We start from the raw sequence: 22,332 nt of genomic DNA, 5'->3' as shown, positions 1-22,332 counted from the left end.
GATTGTTGTACTGCTCAGCATTTGAAGCCCTAAGGTTGATAGCAGCTGATTAGCAATTGATCCTTTCCAGTTACATGCTTAATAACTTTACTAAGCATGTGTGTTTTCGGGTAAGATAAATCAATTAATATACAAGCATTCATTGTTATGGATATGACATTAATATCGAAGCAACTGGAATGTTTATTTTATTGTCTTGCACTGATCAAATGTGACTCTTAGCATGGCTTTTCCTACTTAAAGGACTTCGCTTGTAATAGCTTTTATTTTTCTTCTGTTCTGTTTCTTCTTTAGTTGTTTTCCTCTTAATCCACTTTTTTTCCTGGAGATAATTAGGAGTAGCAGACTTAGCTTTGCTTCCACTTAACTGTGATAAGGAGTAGAGGGCTTCTGTCAAGGTTTTGAAAGTTGTTTTTTGTAAAGGCTGATGTTGCTTCTGGGATCTGAAAATGGTAGTGCTTGAAAACTTGCTAATTCATCTTGCAAGAAAAGCAAGGTTTTTTTTTTTTTTCTGGCACAGTTGAGATTACTCTAGCCAGTGTAATTCCTGTGACAGTGTTAGTAAATTGTTTGGGAAACATTGAGCCCTGGTTTGGATAGCTGTCCAAGAGTTAGCTTGGAATCTCAGAATAGAGTGCCTCAGTGCAGTGTGGATATTAACTGCTGCGAGACAAATGGGTCCAGAATGGCTCCTGCTGATATAAGAATAGATGGTTCCAGCCATGCCCTGAATCCTAATGAGAGATGGCAGTAGTTTTCTTCAAAGATGGCGTTAAGGCAATAGAACAGATGAGTCTCATCTCTGGGGTTCAGTACTTGTTTACATCATTCTGGTTTTTCCTGTAAAGCAGTTACAGGATTAAGAGGAGTCAATTTGAGAATGAACTGGTGCAACTTAGAGTTATTTTTATTATTCCAGATAAGCATTTTAATATCATTAGTAATCAGTTGTCTTCCTTGTTGCTGCTCTTCACTGTGTACATATTTCCTTCCTTATTTTTCCTGAAGGTTCTGAGATACCATCACAGACATCTTGCATGAAAGATGGATGATATAGGCTTGAATATTAAATTGCAGAGGGCCTAGAATTAAATATTTATGTATTTCTTGAAAGAGTCTGCTAATCATTGTGCTATTATGTACCAGCTGCTTCCATCTGTGATCTTAAAAACAAAAAACCTAGCTTATCTGTGGGCATACGTAACTAGATCTGCCCACAGCAGGAAGTTTTTATGGTCTATTTGTTCTCCTGCCTGTATCTCAGAGAGTACTGGGAGGAGGTGAATTCATAGCTGAATAACATGCGCATTTCTCACCATGTGCAAAAGGCTGGCTTTGTAGACCCCTAGGGGATGTTTTGGGCCAACAGAAATGCCTGACAAATTTTAGACTGTGCTGAGTAGTTGAGAGCAACAAGTTACGGATCACAGTTGTTTATTTTCTGTGTCTGAAACAATCTCTACTTCTATTCCATCTGTATCCCTGGGATAAACAACTAGTACAGTCTATTATTTTTTAACATTTCAAACTAAAATGTTCCTTCTTTGTAAGATAAACGTTCTCTAGACTATTGAGGATTTAATAAAATACTTTTGAAAACACAATACACTACCAGCTTTTAAGAAAAGATACTTGGACTTGTTAAATAAGACCAAGAATAACTTGGAATATTGTTTATCCAGGAAAAAAAAGAAAAGAAAAGAAAAGAAAAGAAAAGAAAAGAAAAGAAAAGAAATAAAGTATTGCTACATTTTCAGCAACCTTCCTTGGAGGCAGTCTTGATGGAAATATGCAAAGTAGCATTTTTAGGTTTTGTGCAGATGCTGAACTTGAAATTCTTTAGTCATGAAGGTGAACTGTAAACTTCCTTATGCTTTAAAACTAACAAAAAAACTAAAAAAATGGGTTCAACTCTTTGGCGTTTAGTTTAGTTTAGTTCTTCAGAGATTTTCAGCTGATGCATTTCCTTAGGGTCACAAGTGTTAGCATGGCATGGTAGGCTTCCCTTTTAGGAAGTTCTGCAGATCGTAAGGATTCCCCAAATAAGTGACAAGTTTATGTTTGATTGAGAGTAGAATGATGATGACACGTAGTGCCCAGAGGGTTATCCTAGTTAATGCTACAGAGCTGTGCTACAACATACTGTTCCTGAGCGTTTCAGAAAAGTGATAGGATGTAGCCTTTTTCAAAAATCTGCAGCATGGATAGATTGTGTACTGTTCTGGGAAACAGGGTAAGAATTCAAAAAGTAGACTTCAAACCAAACCGTAGAGCTTTTGACCTTGATAAAACCTTTTTAGTTCTGGTAATTTCCCTTCTCACAACACAGAAATGTACTGTAAGATAAATGTGCTAAAGCTTCTCTTCTTCTTCCATATTGCTAAGAATATTTTATGTATGCTTTATCATTTTAATTAGATGAAATAATATAATAGAAACCTAACTCAAGAAATATTGGGACTTTGCTTATAATATTTATTTCAATCTTTTTCTTGTTCAGGTTTTCTGTGGTGGCTGTTGCAAACGAAAGTGCAAACTACAGTACATGGAGAAGGAAGCAAGAGTTTGTACTCGCTGCTATGATGATATTAATAAAGGTAAAAAAGGTTTGGATCTTTTTGAATAACTGTAGCAATCATTAAAAAAATATGTACAGCTAGTATCTTTAATTTTCATGCCTTTTGGGAAGCTTCCATGCTTCAATTGGGTCATTTGTGGCAGGATTCCAAGAGAACAGTTTTTTGCCCCATCTTCCACTCTGACACAGTAGCCTTCTACATGTTGAAGGGCAGGTTGAAAATCAATAAAATTAGATTTTTCTTCTGTGCAATAGCTTGAGCATTCAATTTACACAACTAGCTCACTAAATCAACTAAATTTGTTGCAAAAAAAAAAACAACCAGAAAACAAAAAACCCTCAGTATTGCACTGCATGCTAAAAATATTGCTTTTTTTTTTCGTTTATTTAAACATTTAAAGCAAACAATTTTTTATTTTTTAATTTAGCACAGGCATTTGAAAGGATGATGAGTCCAACAGGTCCTGTCCCTAATTCCAGTGTCTCCTCTGAGAATTCTTCTGCTCCACCTTTGCAGGAAGCCTGTATAACTGGTAGTGCCAGCTGTCCCTTATTTTCTTCACCATCACCCATTTCAGCACTTAAACAATCTGATAATGAAGGTATGTTTAACACAGTATAATTTAACTAACATTTTTTCAAGATCTGCTTGGGAAGAGTTGTTTATTATACTTTCGATATGTACTACATGGATATAGTACATAGATATGTACTATGTGGTTATAGTATTGAACAGAAATTCTGTGAAGTGGAACTCAAGAAACTTACTCTTAGTTCTGAGTTCAGACTCCATGAGCTTGACAACATTTGTCTTGCATCCACATTTCATAAATGGAGGTTGTCCTTTTTCTATGTCTATACTGTAATTTCTTTGTTCAGTTCAGATATTACTTTCATAATTTTTTTATATTGCTCAGGAGATCTCTGCAATGCATTTTTACGGTAAACAAAAGTACTTTTCTATGGAAAAAGTAAGAAGCACTAGGAGTTCATTCTCAGTAAACATAAATGTTTAGCCACTGAGCAGTCTTTGTTCCACTATTACTAAATACCTGACTTTCATCAATGAAAATAATTTTTCAAACATTGATTAGCTTTTTTTTTTTTTTTAGTGTTTCATCTTCTAGTTGTGGTAAGCATTTTATTCATGTCTTATGACAAGGGGATGATTGATGAAGAAGTTTTGATATGTGGCGTGATAGGATATAGCATGACAGCTTCCTCTGCTATGATGAACTGTTTTTTCCATGTATTTACCTGATAGGATTGTGGCTGGAGTCAAGCTGTCTACCTGTGTTTGGTTTCAGTTAACAAATTCTGTGTCACCAGTGGGAGAAAGGCCTCTGAATATGTATCTCTTTTAGTTATTAGGACAGTAAAGTAATACAAAGTCAATGTTTTTTCTCAACCTATCCTAGAGTTGTGCCCCAAAGAACAGAAGAGAGTTTGGTTTGCAGATGGTATTTTGCCAACTGGTGAAGTGGCATATACAACAAAGCTTTCATCTGGAGCAAATAGGTCATCCCAGGACACAGTATGCCCTGATGTGCCAGAGCTGCACATGGTATGATTAAGAACTGTATGTAAATGCATTAATTCTGTGAAATAATTTTGTTCCCTATTATTAGGACATACATGAACTTCAAAAATTGTGTAGTAGAAAATATTAAAAATCAAGATTATTCTGTAAAGTATTTGAATAACTACTGTTACGAAGGTGTCTTCAGCCATTTGTCATTGCTATGCTTGTTTTTCTTTGAGTGGTTTGATACAATTTTGTGTGTTTCCTAAGTTGGTCCTACAAGAAATTGCTTCATGTAATATAATACTGTTTTATAGGTGCCGCAAAATTAGTTTACCATTTCTAATGAGAACAGGTACTGAACTAATATGGGAGTAGACTTTTGAAAAAATATCATATTCATAGTGTTAAACTATGACGAGGAGTCTAAAGGAGTAATGTAAGTTTGCTGTGCAGAAATTTGGAGATATTTTAAAAAAGCTCCAGATAAAGAATAAGATACAGTTCTGAAACACTGTCTCAAGTCATGACAGTGTTCAAGAGTTTTAAAAACAATTTGTAAGGCTAGTAATCAGACCAGATCCATGTTACAAGTATATGGAGTTTCTCAACAGTTGTGTGTTGCATTATCATGTAAACCAGCCTTCGTTCATGAGTAATTGTCAATGATTTATGGGCTAATTTGGCCCAGTTCAGTGACTGGTGGAGTAGAGGGACCCTTGGGTCCACATCTCTAGGAAGGGAAAAGAGATGGGCCCCAAAAATTACGCCAGCAACAATCTGAGGAGAAACAAACTAATTTACTAAATAAGTTACTGGAATGCAAGATAACACACTATAATAGAATATAATACAGCATAATTAGAATAGCAGCTAATAAATCAGATACAATGAGAGAAAGAGTGTCTGAAAGCTGAAGGCTTTACACTAGTGCAGTGGTGATGCGTGTGGTCAGGACAAGCAGCACGGAGAAGAGCCTGGTCCTGTGACCTTGCCAGGGGCTTTATCTCCTCTCTGAATACAAAGTCCTCTGTGGTATGCAGTTCTTCTTCTCTTCTGGGACAGTTAACCAGAACTGGAGCATTAACTCTTAAATTCCCAGTGCACTACATGATGTTATGATGTGGAATACCAATAACCAAAAGTCATAAAACAATAACTATAATAGACAACAGCAAGTATGGTTTCATTTGGAAAAGGATCCCAATAAGTTGTGGGTCAAATCTGTTTTTTGTAGAGATTGTGGTCCTCAGGAGTTATTTAGAGTGACAGTAACAAAGTGCTAGCATTTTTTACGGGGGTAGTTGTGCCTTGCACTTCTGTTTGTTTGTAAAGTCTGCAATGGTGGAAGTACTGCTGATAGTGCTGATGAAAGCTTGTCACAGTTTGAAAAGTTAATCATGCAACACTCCTCCCTTCCCATGGGAGAAGTGGGGGGAGGAAGAAGAAGAGCTGGAACTCATGTGAGAATAGCTGACTCTGCTAGAAGCACAGAACCCAGGAAGTGCACCTGGCACCTGCACTGTGCTTTAAGCATCAAACAACCTGCTGCATGTTGCTGTAGTGTGGGATACTTAAAACCAGGTCAAAATATTGCCAGAAAAGCTCATCAAGAGGTCATGAAAAGCAGTTAGGCATCAGTAAGAAATTAAAAAAAAAAAATCCCTTTCCATATGATAAATATAAGTCAAATAGCTAACTTAAATGACAGAGAGGTGAAGAACTGAATACAGAAGTTGCCTATCCTGGACTGTGCTATTTATCATAGTCACAGATAATAAAAAGGGTAACATTTTTCAGACAGTGAAGGCAGATAGATTCTGAATTTTCATGAACTGAATGTTAAAATGACAGGTATCATTTGCCACGAATTGCAGAAAATTAGGAGTGTATGAGTGGCTGATCTTATTAATGTTACTTTTATTGCTATCTCACTTATTGGAAAAGGAAGACTTAAGGTCAGTGATCAGTCTGAAGAAAGTACTTAAATAGTTGCTTAAAAAAGGAAGTAAATTGGAGGGAACAGAAACACAAGTGGAAAATTCTTATGACAATAAATGAATCCCTGTTGTTTCCAGAACCTAGCAGTTCTTGCTCTACCCATCGTAGTAACCAAAAGATACAACCTGTCTTCTGTTTTGAGGAAAGAGTAGGTTATTTCCACTTACAGAAGATAAACACTGTCTAAAATTAAAAGCATCAAGAACAAAGAAACAGTGAGTTGATGGTTCTCACTAGGAGCTCAGACAAAACCACTATGTTGCAGCTCGTAAGCTGTGAATGTCCTTTACTAGGTAGCATGTAATCCTGAGCATGCTGCCTCAAACTGCTGTGAAGGCCGAAGGTGTGAAGTAATCTGCAAAGCCAGCAAGTGAATTTGTGGGAAAGGAGTTTATTAGAAGCTGTTTTAGTAACACTTCTTTCTCCCTCATCTTTTGGCACGTGTTCTCTAAGCAGGAGATCTGATGGAAGCTGAGGGCATGCCAGGAGAATTAATACAGGACAACTGTAGAGTTTTTATCTTGTTAATTCAGTCTTTCCTGCTGAAATAGAGTGCAAATCTATAGGGATTTATAGTGTGATGACTCAGTATATTTAATAGAGCACATCCACCTTTGTTTTGATGACAGATCATTTCATAATATGACTGCACTCTTGGTTTATCATATGCATTTCACTGAGGGAGCAGCGTAGATTTGACATCAAACCAAAAATGAGTTAAAACGTACAATATGAGGCTTGGCTGTTGTTTCCAAGAAACAGTAATACTAATTGGGTTGCTCAAGGGATGCCTACTTTATTATTGATTTTGTTAAATCTGGCTATATGCTAAAATGATTGATCTATAGCACTCTGAGAATTTTGTATTACCAAACAAATAAAACAGTGATTCATCTTCACCTTAAATGGGGACAAATATGACCTTTAAGAGCAGGGGGAAATGCAAGATCCACAGTAGATTTGGTGAGTTACTTCTTGAATAAATAGTTCAATTTGATAGATTTCGTAGTCCTTTTTCTTTCTTCTAGAATGCTATCACAGAAGTTATAGAAGTTATAGTTTGTTGTGAAACTAGAGTATAGATCTTCTTTATTCTCATAGGATGCAAATGCAGAGGAAGATGACATACCAACTGATGTAAATTCAAAACCAAAAGAAGAAATGGATGTTATTACAAGAACAGAGGGATTATGTCCTGTTCCTTCAGAGGATGCACAACAGACCATTTCCAGCCAAAGTGAGATGATTGATAGAGATAAGTCTCTGACTCCAGACACTAAAGAGTGTTCTTCTGCCATGGAATCTGAGAAGACTAGAACTAATATAGCAGATTGGGCTAAAAGTGATATGCCTGTTAGTCCTACAAGTTACAGAGCACTCTGTGGTGTTGAAAACTGTGTTCGGAAAGACGTCAGTCTTCTTCCAGACGATGATAAACTGCCACCATTTCTGCTTGCCATGGGTGAAAAAGGGAAAGGTAAACAATTCTCAGTATTGCATCACCAGATGCAGGATTTCTAAATATGAATTTTAATACAGTAATGCAATTTTAACCTGTCACCTGTGCTGCACGTTGGATTGTTCGTTAATTAAATGTGAGTTATTAAAATGTGATTTTATTTTGAAAATAACATAAACCCATTATTATAGCAGTGATTGTTTTCATTGTAACTAACAACAATATGTGAATTGAAGAAACAACACAGACAATATGAGTAACTACCAAATAAATAGTAGCCCCAGATCATGCCTTTGTAATAAATTACTGCTTTATTTTTGTATGGCCTTTGAGTCTTCTGGTAAGCTACTGAATAGAATACTTGGTTCATCCACAACTTGTTCTTGAACTTGTTCTAAGTTTGAGAATAATTAACAGCCTATTAAGTAGTAAGTAGTAAGAAAGTAAGGACAGTCTTTCATACACTATCATCTGATTATTTTTTTTTAATTATTTTATGTAGTTGGCTGGCATGTTGAACTAAATCAGATATTAATTTCTTTAGATCCCCTAGTGGAAGAACATCTGTCACACCAACAGGTCGCCTTGCTTTTTGAGAAAGGAGGTGCCAATCCGTTAACTTTTATCCTAAATGCAAACTTGCTTGTGAATGTCAAGTTAATATCTTGTAAGTAGCATGTGTTTTCTTTTTCCATTAAATCTATTTTTCTGATTGTAAAGATCAGCATTACTGTGGTCTCTGTCTTTTTAATTGAAGATTCTTCAGAAAAATGCTGGTACTTCTCAACAAACGGGCTACACGGTTTGGGGCAGTCAGAAATTGTAGTTCTGTTGCAGTGTTTGCCAGATGAGAAGACTTTTCCTAATGAAATATTCAAATTATTTATTGACATCTATAAGAATGCAGTAAAAGGTATGTAATCATGTCTGACATTATGCTATGGGTTTTTTTTGCTTGTCTTCAATGTTGGAAGTTTATGCAATTTTTATGCGTTTATAGGTATCTGATCTGGTTGAAAAACTTTTCAGTGTTTAGCCTTTGTTTCTAAATAAACAACAGAAAGAAAACCTACATTTCTCTGGCTTAAATACACCTGTAATTTAAAAAAACTCCTGTAAAATACCTAGTTTGCATTTTCTGTAACTGTTCTTAATACATATAGTCTTGGAGATTCTGTGCATAAGTCCCTGTGTCGATGGCTTAGAATATCTGGGACTTCATTATATATGCGGTATATGTAATTGCTGTACATATAAATATGTAAATGTGAGGTCTGTTAATTGAAGTTCATCAACTGAGGTGTGCCAGAACATTGTATACTTTAGGGTTTTTGATATTTTGGGGGAAAAAAAAGTCTACTTTCATTTTCAAGTCCATCTAGGTAATAAATATGTAGAATACTTCTGGGGGGTTAGATGTCTCTCAGATTTCCAGGAAGATATGAGATGTATGTTATGATTTGCAAGTCTGTAATGAAGGCATGATGGTAGTAGTTTTCTTCACAATAGCATGTTATTTTTTAAGATGCACCAACACTCTTTCTCACCCTCTTTCAACAGGAAAGTTAATAAGAAACATGGAAAATGTTACTTTTAGTGAAAATTTTCTCAGTAATGAAGACCATGGAGGATTCCTGTTTGTTTCACCTACTTACCAGAAACTTGATGATTTAATGCTACCAGATAACCCTTTTCTCTGTGGCATTCTAATCCATAAGCTGGAAATACCCTGGGCAAAAGTTTTTCCAATCCGCTTAATGTTGAGATTGGGAGCAGAATATGGGGGTAAGTTTTAGTACTTTAAATAGTTGTATAAATATAAAACTTCCTTTGAAAAACATAACTTTAGTAGTCAAAGAAAATATTCAAAACCACGTTTGCGGTATTTTATATTACTCTTGCATAAGGCTGAAGTTTTGTACGTGAGAACTGTTGGTCCTGTTGAGACACCTGGAAATTTACAATATTCTGCTATACTCACTTGGTTCTTTCTTGTGTTAGCTAAAGGTGGTTAGACTTAAAAACCAAGTCTGACACTTAAAAAAAATTAAAAGTTTGATTTCTGTTGTCACTGGAGAAACTTCTGACGGAAAGTTCACCAGCCTAATTGTCAATTTTGAAGAAAAAAAAACCACAAACAAATGGAATACATGGACAAAATATTAGTGCTTCATTAAATGGATAGATGTCTTAGTTACTTAAAAGGATAACATACTAGTTAGCACACTTGAAATCTCAGTATTGAAAAATGTGGAAGTCATTCTCTCAAAGTGAGGTGTAGGGAAAAGTACATAGTGTATATACACTGGTTGTGCAGTGAGAAGGCGTCACGTTCAACAGTCTCTTTGCTGCTTTACGTGACCACTTTCTGCTCCCCCAATTAGATCTTCACTCACTCTGCTCCAGGCTCACTGGAGGAAAGTATTTTTACATATTACTGTTGCCTTCAAAAGCAGATAAAACTCACACAAGACCTGAAAGTAGAAGGTATCCTAAATACCTTCTAAAGTTGCTTGTGTGCCTTTTTTGAATAACACTAATTTAGAGGTATAGAGGTGTATGTTTTGTTTCCTGTTGTGTTGCCCCTTATTATTTGGAGACCAGGAGTTTTGAAAGGATGCGGCATTCAGATGTTACTTAAGTGGGATGAATTTCAAAAATATCATACTCAACTTTCTGACATTGAATGGGCTTTTGGTAAATCACGAGTACCATTCTAGAAGCATCAGGTCTATAAAAATGCATCATTCAGTTGTTTGTGACACTATTCACTATTTGAGTGAATAGTGGAGTTCTGCTGTCCAGGCTTCTGCCTGGGAGTTGACAAGGCCGGTAGCTTCTTTGTCACACTTTCCTCTTATCAATTTTATTGTCATTTTTGTATTAGCCATGCACTTTCTTGGACTGATCTCATTATCTTGATTTTGCTGCACTGTTTGTTTTACTTTCAAATGACTTAATGTGATGATGTGTTGGTCTCCTGATCTTTCCTTTCCCTGATTTCCATCTGCATGTTTTCTACTACAGCCAAAGCAATTAGAAGCTTATCACTTTATATGAACAACTTCATTCACTTCATTCTTGTTTATTAACGCTAAGTGGTACTTCAGTTCATTCTACAACATTAATATAAAATTGGATGTTATTTGTATAGTACTTGTGTTTAAGAAAGTATTGAACCTTGCAGCCCCTCTCACAACTAGTGACACAAAGACTGAACCAAGGATGTTCCCTTTCAGCTCACCCTTTGGCAGAAACATAGCTGGTAAATCACAGAGAGAAAGGAACAAGTCTCTGCCACAAGATTTCTGCTGCATGGGGAGTGACTCTAGAGTAGTAGAGATTTGCAGTAAGATTTGACTGTGGGTGAGGAAACCATGCAGTGGACTAAGGGGTTGTCAGCAAGTAAGAATCACAGTGGCTGTAGTTCCCTTGAATGTTCAGATATTGAAATTAAGAAACTTGGTCTATAACTGAAAATAAATACAACTATAAAACTTACAAGTGTGACTTTATTTCTTCTGTTCCAGTATATCCAACTCCTCTAGTAAGTTTCAGACATCGAAAGCCACTCTTCGGAGAAATAGGACACACAATTATGAATTTACTTGTTGTGAGTAATTATTTTATTCTTTTCACTTCTTGTTATAATCCAGATTGTGTAAAATATCCTGATTCTTTAAAGCTGAATTGCTTTTGGCAAAGTTAAAGAACTAACTTTTTCTTCAGAGCTGACTTGGAAATTCCTTACTTTAGTACCCCACAGCTACTCTTTCTCCACAAAAAAGGAGAAAATACAATGAAAGAGGGATCAAGTGTTGAGATAAGAACAGGGAAATCACTCACTAGTTATTGTCAAATCAAATTCAGCATAATAAATTATGTTAATGTCCCTATTACTAGCAAAATTTATTGACTATCACTAACAGGGTGATTTCTTACTAAGGGCAACTTTCTTACTAAGAGCAAACCTCCCCATCTACCCTATTTTGCCTCCTTCTCCCAAGACGTGCAGGTAAACAAGGAATGTGGGCTTCAGTCAGTCCGTAGTGCTTCATCTCTGACGCCCTTTCATGGTTACTCTCTACCCCTGCTCTATGTATGTCCCTCCCACAGGATGCTGTCCTTCTCAAACTGCGTGGGCTACCTACAGGCTGCAGCTCCCCGAAGCACTTTTCTAATACAGCTCCCTGCTATGGGGCTCATACTTCAGGGAGCTGCTCCAGCACAGTCCCCACAGGCAGCAGCTTCGCTAGCCCTCCTGCACTATGGGATGCTCTCCTTGAGCTGCAGCTGTGGACCAGGCCCTGTTCCTGCGGGGGCTCTTCATGACTTTCTCCAGGCCATGTACATCTGTTCCGTCATGGGCTCCACCATGGGCTGCATTTCTGGTCATTTCTTAACCATGCTCCTCCATTGGCTTTTTCCAGCATTGCGTAGGGCTCAGGTCTGGCCTGCAGTGGGTCCCTTTGGGAGCTGATTGGAGCTGGATCTGATCAGACATGGTGCAGCTGCTGGGCTGTGCTCTCTTAGCAACTCCCCTGCTGCCAAAGCCTTGTCTTGTAAACCTAGAGCAGTCTTACGCATCGTACTGGTTATAGCACAGTTTCTGGTTGTAAGAAATACTTTTAAATAATGAGAAGAACTTTAGAACTTACACTGAAGCTGGTAGCAGCTGCCATTCAGTTGCAGTTTTCTCTTTCAAATATTGCTTTGGTGCAAGAATTCTAGTCTTAAAAATGGTATTTCATTAAATTTGAAAACCAAACTTGACAGGCAGATACATTTTCTAATTGTAATGTTAATTTGAACTTACCATTGATGTGATTAACCAATCTGTGTTATACAAAGACTTGATTTCAGGGCAAGAACTTTTTCCTTTGTTTCTCAGATGATTTTATGTGAACTTCTAGTAAACTTCTATTCCTGTCCAGTAACTTTTCTCTTCAAATACTTGCATAGAATTTATCTTTAATGCTGTAAGCAAAAGTGTTGGAAATGTTGTGGAGAAAATTGCACATACTTACATGATCACTAAATCCTCTCAAATCTGGAAAACCATTACAGCTTAGAGGAAACAGCAAACTTTGGCACTCTTCTGTTTTTCCTATTGTTGATATCTATGTCACTGCATAGAAAATCAACGTGAATTGGAGCTGCTAGGAAAGCTAGCAATTAACCAGCTTTTTTTTTTCTTGATGGAGGAATCTTAAATCTCAATTCTGTGAGCCTGCTCCCTGCCTCGCTAGTGTTGGGACAGTACCAATATGAGGTCAGAGGAAGGACTTGAGGGTGGAAGGGACCACAACATGAGGGAGACTTCCTTAATCAGTTTAAGCCTTTGTATTATTCAGGAAGTGCCTAAGCTACAAATAAATAAGATCTAGAAGAACAGTCTGGAAAAGACAGACAGGCACCCATGAGGGATAGTGTAAATGCATCAGTGTGCACTTCTTGCTGCTGCAAAGAATGTGTAGAGTTGGATTTGGCCTTAGTCTCTGATTTGTTATATCCATTCCTTTTTTAGCCTGAGTTCCACCTTCAGGCCTAAAACAGGCAGTGGGAATATATGCTCCTTGGCAAGATTACCTCTTCTGATGTAGCAAGAGTTTCTTGTCATTGTGGAAAGGCTGCAAAAAGTTCTCATTATGTAGCTTAACAAGTGGTTAAGAATTTGTTAAACTACATATGGTGCAAACTCAGTTAAAGATGATAAAATCTAACACCACAGAAATGACTGAGGTGGTGGTAAATGGTGAATGCAAGCACATCTGTGATGATATCCTTTATACCATCAAATAATGCCATTTGAACTGAAACTTCCAGTGCAGTGAGACCTGTTCATAAATAGCTCTTGCTACAGCTGAGCTGACTAGGGAAGATACTGATTTCCTGGTTCAATTGCTGATACAAAACTTCCCAGCCTTTCCTAGGAAAGGCAAATGAGACCATTTTACATCTATCATCATTCTTCCAGAATAGAACAGAATGTGGAAATTCGCGGAAATGGCTGATGGATGATAATCTCTGTCAGAAGGATGTATAATGAATAGTACTCAAGCAGTACTTCAAGTACTCAAGAGATTGAGAATCATAGAATAGAATATCCTGAGCTGGAAGAGACTGATAAGCATTGACAAGTCCTAACTCGTGGCTCCACATGAAGCTAAGAATTAAACCATATATTTGACAGCGTTTGTTCACATGATTCTTGAACAACAGCAGTCTTGGGGCTGTAACCACTGCCTTGAAAAACCCATCCCAGAGCCTAGCCACCCTGTCAGTGAGTAACTTTCCTAATATCCATTCTGAACTTGCCACTGATCACCAAAGAAGAAATCAGCACCTCGCTCTCCACTCTCCTCCATTGAGTGATAGACAGCAATGAAGTCTCCCCTCCATCTCCTATTCTCTAAGCTGAACAAACCAAATGAGCTTGTCCACTCCTTCTGTTGAAGTATTTCACATTATCTAAAACATTACAAAATCCCAATGTGCATAAAGTAGCCATAGTTGAAGTAAGCCACTCTTAAATAGTACAGCCACTTCATGAATGCTACAGATTTGTTAATATATCCATTAAGGTACTTTTCCAGTGAATCACAGCAGAGGAGGGAAATGAAAATTTTTTAGCTACTTCTAATGACTTATAAGAAGCCTGGAGATGAATGTAAAGTACTTAGTCTTTAAGATTTATTCTAAAATGTATGGAAATAAACTGGTCATATCTTTGTCTTAGCATGTTATCTGTGTTTATTGCAGGACCTTAGAAACTATCAATATACTTTGCATACAATAGACAACCTATTTGTTCATGTGGAAATGGGTAGGAGCTGTATTAAAATACCCCTAAGGAAATATAATCAAGTAAGTTAAACTATTCCAAACTGCTTTTATCTTTTTTTCATATAATATCTGTCACATCTTTAACATGACTTCCTTTATTAATGGCGAGGGGGAAAGCAGAGGAGAAGGAATAGTTTCTAGAGCCAGTAGAGCTTTATTCTCTGATCAGTGTCCATGCAGTTCTGCAAGTGATTTCTTCACTTGATTGAGCTCTCCAGTGTGCTCTTTGCTGTGAGGTAGACTCTTTGAAGAGTGTGATATCTGGGGAGAGAGTGTGAAATTCAGTGTGCACATACTCTTCTTCCTGGATATGTTAGAGTGGATGATGTGTGGAAATAAGTCATTTTTAGGATAACTGTTGACTGTGGAAGATGGACAATTTCAGTGAAGTGTTCTAGCTTGCATTTCCAAGGAGTATCTCCTATGTATTTCCTATGGATGATGTTTTACTTAAAACATTATTTTTTAAAAAAGCCAGCATAGTTTTTATTGCAATCTGTTTAATAGAGTTTTAACAAAAAAAACTGAGTAATATAAGGTTAGTAATATAATTATATACTAAGCTCATGACCAATAAAATCCCTGCAGCTCTGATATTCTGTGTTGACCAGCAGTTTCTAGACTTCTCCCTCTTAAAGTAGTATTTTCAATCGTGCTTAATTTGACTCCAGCTAGTCAGCTTGAAACTTCTTGTAATTAAGTGAATAATTCTGCTAGATTTTTCTAATGTCTTATTTAAAATGAGCACTACAGAATGAGATCTGTCCATTTAATAAAAAATCTTACATTGGCAGGTGATGAAGGTGATAAATTCCTCTAATGACCATGTAATTAGCATTGGAGCCAGTTTTAATACTGAAGCAGATTCTCACTTTGTGTGTGTGCAGAATAAACAAGGTCTCTATCATACGCAAGCAAACAGCACTAATGAACATCCTAGAAAAGGTAAGCTGTCTGGTTTGCTTATGGGGAACAATTATATTTCTAGAGCAAAAGTCATAGGAGTGTGGAATGGTTTGGGATGGAAGGGATCTTTAAAGAGCTTCTAGTTCCGACCTCCTTGCCATGGGCACGAGTGCCTCCCCCTATTTAAGGTTGCTTAAAGTTCCATACGACCTTTCTGTTTAGTTCAGTTTAGTTTCACTACTAACACTGTAAGCTTCAGGAATATATTTTGTAAGTAAATGTAATTTAAAGTTGTGAGTTTATGTTATAAACATAAATTGACATAACATTATATTTTATGTTTTAAAAAAATTGAAACACCACAGCACTGTTCTCTTAACTGTCTCCTTTTTGCATATTGGGCTTTTTCAGTGTGCCTGTTGCTTATCTCTTAGTATCTAACAGAAGCACTGTATGCACTCATAAAATGAGAAAGGTGGTCTTTTTCTTTTTTTTCTTATAGTCTAGTTTTTTTTGTATCAACTTGTGACTAAGTTATTTGTATTATCACTTTAAGCATAGTAATGCCTCTTCTGCCTGTTTTTTTTTTTTTTAATTAAAACATTAAAATATATTTTTAATTTTAAAAAGGTAATGTAAGTCATTTGACTTGATGGTAATGTCAAACTTGAGTAATATATAGTGTCACTCTTTCTTCCTACTTTTTCTAGTTACAGGTGCAAGTTTTGTGGTATTCAATGGAGCCTTAAAGACATCTTCAGGATTTCTAGCTAAATCCAGCATAGTTGAAGGTAAGAATTGCACTGAGTATTTGTTCTGCAGAGGGTTTTAAAAATAAAAATTAGCTTTGTGCGGGATCTTTGTTCCACTCTAAGCAAAACTCTTCCAGGACTTTTTAACTTGTAGAAAACCTATAACAAACAAATTGTGCTTTATAAAAGTGCATGCTAGTTTATCTGTTGCTTTTATTACGTTATAAGTTTTAACTCTTCACGTTAGTCAGTGGAAACATTTCCTTTATAGCTGCCAGTATCTAGAAGTATGTTCATTCCTGTATTGATGAAATACATATATTGACACGTATATGCCAGAAACTTAACATTTGTCTAAGATTGCTCTATTAGTCTTAGCTCTATTGACTAGAAAGGCTTTCACTATTCCTGACTCTTGTCATGGAACATTAAATGCTGTAGTTTACTATGGAGTCCAAGTTAGGACTTGCTGCAGGAGGGGGTAGATGCCACTAATATTTAAGCCAGGACTACTATAAAACGTTGCTGCTCTTCCTGTAGAAAAGTGAGGATTTTAACTGATTTTCTTGTAGATGGATTAATGGTCCAAATAACACCAGAGACAATGGAAAGCCTACGTCAAGCATTAAGAGACAAGAAAGACTTCAAAATAACCTGTGGCAAAGTGGATGGAGAAGGTCTAAAAGAATATGTAGATATTTGCTGGGTGGAAGATAAAGAAAAAACAAATAAAGGGTAAATATATTAGCAAAGCATATAACTCTCATGTTCCTAACTTTCAAATATCTGCTTTTTATTTCAAGAAAGTAATCTAAGACACCTTTATTCAGGTAATTTGCTGCTAAGACCTGTAAGGCCAGTAAGCTGCCTGCTCTCCTCTAGATGTCACTAGCAGAACAGTTTTGTTTGTAGTATTTGCAAAATACAGGACATGACAGGAATGACAGGAAGAGCTTGTGAAAACCTGATGTTTCTTTTGAAAGTCTCTACCAGTCAAATCACTAACCATTTTAAGGATGCAGTTAATCCCTTTAAGTTTCTGGGGTTGAGGGCTTGGAAGTGCACTGTACTGTTCTTTGCCACTCACTGCTTGCAATGGCAGCATTTAATTAAAAAATAAAAATAAAATAATATCCTTATTCCCTGTGATTTGAACAGTTATATGAATAACTTCAAACTTTAATTACACATCATTAGCTCAAAACTTGCCTCATGTTAACCCATTTCTTTCTCATGTGGCGGGGTTATCTTGGCATGTGTTTGGGTTTTTTTGTGGCTTTTTTGATTGATTAGAACAAGTGGAGGCTTTAATTTTAACGGAGGCAGCTTCAGTTTCACAGACCAGATAAAGTAAGGTTTTTATTTAATAAGTGTTGTTTGTTCCTTAAGATACTGTTTTTTGTAGCTAATATATTATTATGATGCAAATCCTGTATTATTTTGTTACAGAGCTGTTAAATAGCTTTTAAAGATAACTAAACATTATATTCAGAATGGGAAAACATTTATGAAACAAAAAGTTATTGCAATTGTTGACAATACTATTCTCTTCCATAGAATTTTAAGCCAAGTAGATGGAAAATCGATGGAAGGAACTCAGAGTGAAAAAATACCACACATCAGAGACTTTGAAAGAAAAGGAAAAGTTTTGAAGTGTACCGAAGTTAGTAAATTAGATTGCACTTAAACTTTTTTACTGTTACTACTTACAATAACTATTAATAACTAAGTGCTAAAATGAGTACTAAATGTTACTGTTAAAGAAATTGAACTATGCATAGCCATACCGATCTGCGAACTGTTCTGTAATTCTGTGATAAGCCTATATACTTCATATTATTATTCCTCTGAAAAAGAGTAAATGGTATAAGTCTGTTAGCACTGTTAACTCTGTGAGTATGAAATCTAGATATTCTCATTGTTACTTAAGTATTTTGATCAAACAAATGAAACTCTAGGAATATTATGCCAGCAAACAAGCATTGGTAGCTCACTTTGTTGTGTTAACTGAATACTGAATTACTTATTTTTTCACTTTTTATATGACCAAATTGCTGAATATTCTTAACATTTCTGTAATTTCAGGTGCATTATTTCCTAAAGGACCATGAACTACCCAGTCCTGTACATCTCCAGTTTGCTAAAGACATTGCTGCTGCCTGCAGCACTGCTCTTTGCCCACACCTTAAAACCTTGAAGAAGAATGGGATGAATAAGATAGGCCTGAGAGTTTCAGTTGACTCAGATATGGTAATCTTTCAGCTTGTATTGTATATACTTCAATTCTGAAACCTTTCCTGTAAAGACCTTTGGATCTCTTTCTGAATGTTCGTAGTTTTTTGTCCTACCCTAGATCCAGACTGAGGATGAAATTTCACTTAGGGGCTGTCTTGATGACTAATAGTTCGCAAAAGAATTACTTCTGTTTCCTTTTCTGCCCTATGCCTGTAGCAGCTGTTTGCTATAAGTTACCAGTTTTTTTCTGGTTCTGACTCTTTGGCACTCATATGCCATAGAGTGAATTAGTAAAAGGAATCATAGAGCTAATTTTCTGATGCTTTTCTTGATGTAGTTTTCTGCTGCTTTAGCTCCTGGCATTGGTAAGACATTTGCTCTAGTATTTCTACAGATTTGCTTAGCTCCATCTAGTATGTGATGCTCCTAAAAAGACTGCAGAATTCTGGAGCTGGAATACTCTTGTCTGAAGGAAATAAACTATAAAACTTCCTTATCTTTAAGAGAAGCTGTAAATACTTCTTTAAATTATTTTTCAATAATTTATATAATATAATCATAACTTTCAAATTAATAGTCACTGTGGTGGTAGAATACAATCAGGTCATTCTTAACAAAAATCTCAAGTGCTGTGAGATGCAGAGGATGTGTGGCCTGGTAAACCTAGTGACAATTCTAATAGTTCACAATTGACCTGGAAACCTACCCAGTGTTTGTGTTATTTTTTGTCTGTGTGATGCTAGGTGAAATACTTTATTAAGATACTACACACTTGTCTGTCTTGTTAATAGAAGAAATGTTGATGTGCTTCCATTTTAGGTTGAGTATTTGGCAGGATCTGAGGGTCACCTTTTTCCACAGAAGTACCTGAATGAATTGGACAAAGCTCTGATTCCTGTGATCCATGGTGGGATGTCAGATCCTGCAAGCTTACCGCTGAAAATGGAATTAATGTTTTTCATTATGGAACATTTATTTTGAGACCAATTTCTGGCAAAATACTGGTTCGCTAGCTCTGAACACCAAAGCTCAGTGCATCAAACACTAGAAATCAAATTTTCTAAAACTGTTTTGATTTGAATGGATTTTGAAACTGAATTTAAACAAAACAAGAATCTAACTTCCATTTGTTACTTTACCACAGAAGCAAGTATAGTTTGTAATGTTCTCTAACGTTCTGAAACTTTACACTTAATACAGCTGCAGAAGAAGGCAGTTGCTTACCTCTGTACACTAGTGTAGCATTTACGTTGTTTAGTGTAACTTCCAGCCATACTATCTTGCCTCTTAACATCAGATAAGTATTAAAGAAATTGCTGCAGTCTGATCTAATCTCAACCTGAAGCATTTGCTTTCCATGTGCAAAGAACTTTCTTGCCATTTGAGGTGCAAACATGAAGTCTTAGGTTGCTGACTGCATACTTTACCATTTATACTTATATTTATATTTATATAAATTTACTTTATTTATAAATATAGGTTTTTGATCAGCACAAGTAATCATAGAATGGCTTAGAGTGAAAGGGACCTTAAATATCACCTGGTTCCAATCCCCTTGCCATGGGATGAGGTTGCCTGGGGCCTCATCAAACCTGGCCTTGAGCATTTCCAGGGATGACACCCAAAGCTTCTCTGGGCAGCTGGGCCAGGGCCTCAGCACCCTCTAAGTAAACAACATCTTCCTACATCTACCCTAAATCTCTCCTCTTTTAGTTTAAAGCCCTTCCACCTTGTCCCAGAACTATTTGACTATGTAGAAGTTAAGCTCCCTTTAAGTAGTGGAAGGATGTCATGAGATCTCTGGAGAGCATTTTCTGGAGTACTGCATCCAGGCGTGGGGTCCCCAACACAAGAAGATGCAGAGCTGTTGGAGCTGGGTCCAGAGTAGGGCCACAAAGATGATCAGAGGGCTGAAGCACTTTTCTTATTAAGAAGCAGTGAGGGGACTTGTTTCTTCCAAATCTCATTAGATTCCTGTGGGCCCACTTCTCAAGCCTGTCCAGGTCCATCAGGATGGCATCCCTTCCTTCAGTTATATCAGCTGCACTACTCAGCTTGCTGAGTGTGCACTTGATGGAACTGTCAATCTTATTGATAAAGATGCTGAGGAGCACTGGTCCCAAGACAGACCTCTGAGGGGACACTGCTCATTACCTGCCTCTACTTGGATGTAGATCCATTGACCACATCTTTCTGGCCATCATATATTCCACCCTTCAAAACCCACAACTCTCCAATTTAGATAAGAATGTGGTGGGGCCATGTCAAAGGCCTTGCAGAAACCCGGGTAGATTAAATCAGTTGCCCTTCCATTGTCCACAGATGCTGTCACTCTTATCATAGAAGGCCACCATATTGGCCAGCAGAATCTGCCCTTAGTGAAGCTGTGCTAGCTGCCTCGGATCCCTTGCTTGTTTTGCATGTGCCTTAACACATGTTCTAGGAGGATCTGCTACATATCCCAAGCTCACTGGCCTATTGTGCCCTAGGTCTTCTTGCACTGCCCTTACAGTGGAAAGGATTTTGCTCACCCAGCCTCAACCTGTTACGTTCAGGAACATAACAGGCTTGGAAAGCCTGACTGACAGTGAAGACTGAGTCAGCCTTCTCCATGTCTGTTGCATTTAGTTCTCCCTTCTAAGCTATCAGAGGGGGTACGCTCTCCTTTGCCTGTCTCTTCCAACCAATGTACCGTAGAATCTCTCTTGATATTTTTCACGTGTCTTGCCAGGTTTTGTTCCATCTGTGCCGTGGCTTTTCTGATTCCATCTCAGCAGAACAACTGGCCTTGTTAACTTATTGGAGGAGCCTTCACAAATTCCTTTGGGACAAATCTGAGGTTTTCTCCTCCTCTTTCACAAAGTGACAGTGTTCCCTGGTTCTTCTCTGTCACTCAGCAGTACATCCCCTTCCTTCATCAAATCTATTTTAAAAGAAAAAATTGCAATTAAGTTTACAACAGCATTGTAATTGAAGTCCTGACTTAAGATACCATGCTGGTGCTTCAGGACCATATGCTTCTGAATTACGTTTTGTAGAAAAACTGATTTAATTCTTGAATTTATAGGGATTTGTCTTACTAAAACAGATGCTATTTTTATAAATATTGATCTTTTTTTTTTTTCTTTTACTGGGTGTTCAAAAGTCCTGATGCAATCTGACCTTTCAAGGATTAATAAAAAGCCAATTATCCTTGAAGCAATCTACGTGTAGCATTAAGACAGGAATTCTGCACTATCTTCTGCTTCCTTCTCCTGCTTTTCTTACCTCTTGGCAGCCTCCTTTATTTTCAGGGAGGACAGATGTATTTAAGTGTGAGTTTTCATGAACAGATTTAGTATTGTATGTATTTTTTATATTGGGTCCTTAAAATCTATTTATGTACTCGGGATGCATGTGATTTGTACCAAGGTTCCATGAACCAAGGATTGGTAATTGTCACAACTCTTTACCAAAAAGAAAACAATGAAACCAAGTCCAAAGTCAATGTTGTTTTCAGTAAAAATGCTGGTAAGGTTTATGAGGCTATTAACACTTTGCTGTCTTCTCGATGCTCACTGGGGATATTTCATGTTTTTCTCTCAGACACAACTTGTAGCTTAACCTCATCAGCTCTTAGAAAACAAGCGTTGGAAGATTTCAGGCCTGGAGAACACTGGGGATATATTAGAGCTGATTCTTCGGGAAGAGCTGTAGTTTGTGGAGGGGAGCCAGGGCTGCACGGCGGGCAGCTGCGTGCAAATGAGTCATGCCTCGATGCTACCGTGCGACCCTCTGCTGTTTCCTCTGGTTGACGAACGCAGTGAGGTGCAGGTGGTCTTCTTGCGTACGTCTGCGCGGTCAGGTAACCAGAGAACCGTTCTGCCATTTATCCTGCACTAACGATGTCTAAGAGTTAAATAAAGCTTATCTCTTATTTAAATAAAGCAGTCAAGCGTTCCTCGCTGACCGTCTCAAGTTTGTCGCCCCCTCCGGCGGTGTCCGCGCAGGGCTGGGCTGCGGGCCGGTTTCAGCACTGCTGCCCCGCAGCCCC

The 22,332-nt window shown here is 37.2% G+C and overlaps 1 protein-coding gene across 1 annotated transcript in view; it reads left to right on the top strand.

The window, feature by feature from the left end:
• Window positions 1–22,238, top strand: part of ZFYVE16 (zinc finger FYVE-type containing 16) — a 28,227-nt gene extending 5,989 nt beyond the window's left edge. The window contains exons 4-18 of the mRNA XM_019610631.2: window positions 2,501–2,597; window positions 3,007–3,180; window positions 3,997–4,142; window positions 7,203–7,578; window positions 8,105–8,227; window positions 8,318–8,473; window positions 9,121–9,345; window positions 11,091–11,173; window positions 14,323–14,427; window positions 15,201–15,351; window positions 16,023–16,103; window positions 16,637–16,799; window positions 17,622–17,727; window positions 18,150–18,314; window positions 19,119–22,238. Coding sequence (XP_019466176.1) covers window positions 2,501–2,597; window positions 3,007–3,180; window positions 3,997–4,142; window positions 7,203–7,578; window positions 8,105–8,227; window positions 8,318–8,473; window positions 9,121–9,345; window positions 11,091–11,173; window positions 14,323–14,427; window positions 15,201–15,351; window positions 16,023–16,103; window positions 16,637–16,799; window positions 17,622–17,727; window positions 18,150–18,314; window positions 19,119–19,280 — 2,313 coding nt within the window. The 3' untranslated portion in view covers window positions 19,281–22,238. The remainder of the gene's footprint in view (window positions 1–2,500; window positions 2,598–3,006; window positions 3,181–3,996; window positions 4,143–7,202; window positions 7,579–8,104; window positions 8,228–8,317; window positions 8,474–9,120; window positions 9,346–11,090; window positions 11,174–14,322; window positions 14,428–15,200; window positions 15,352–16,022; window positions 16,104–16,636; window positions 16,800–17,621; window positions 17,728–18,149; window positions 18,315–19,118) is intronic.
• The last annotated feature ends 94 nt before the right edge of the window (window positions 22,239–22,332 follow it).

This window comes from Meleagris gallopavo, chromosome Z, assembly GCF_000146605.3.
Source record: "Meleagris gallopavo isolate NT-WF06-2002-E0010 breed Aviagen turkey brand Nicholas breeding stock chromosome Z, Turkey_5.1, whole genome shotgun sequence".
NCBI classification, from domain to species: Eukaryota; Metazoa; Chordata; class Aves; order Galliformes; family Phasianidae; genus Meleagris; species Meleagris gallopavo.
Note: the sequence above shows the minus strand (reverse complement) of the source record. Positions and strands in the feature narration are given on the sequence as shown.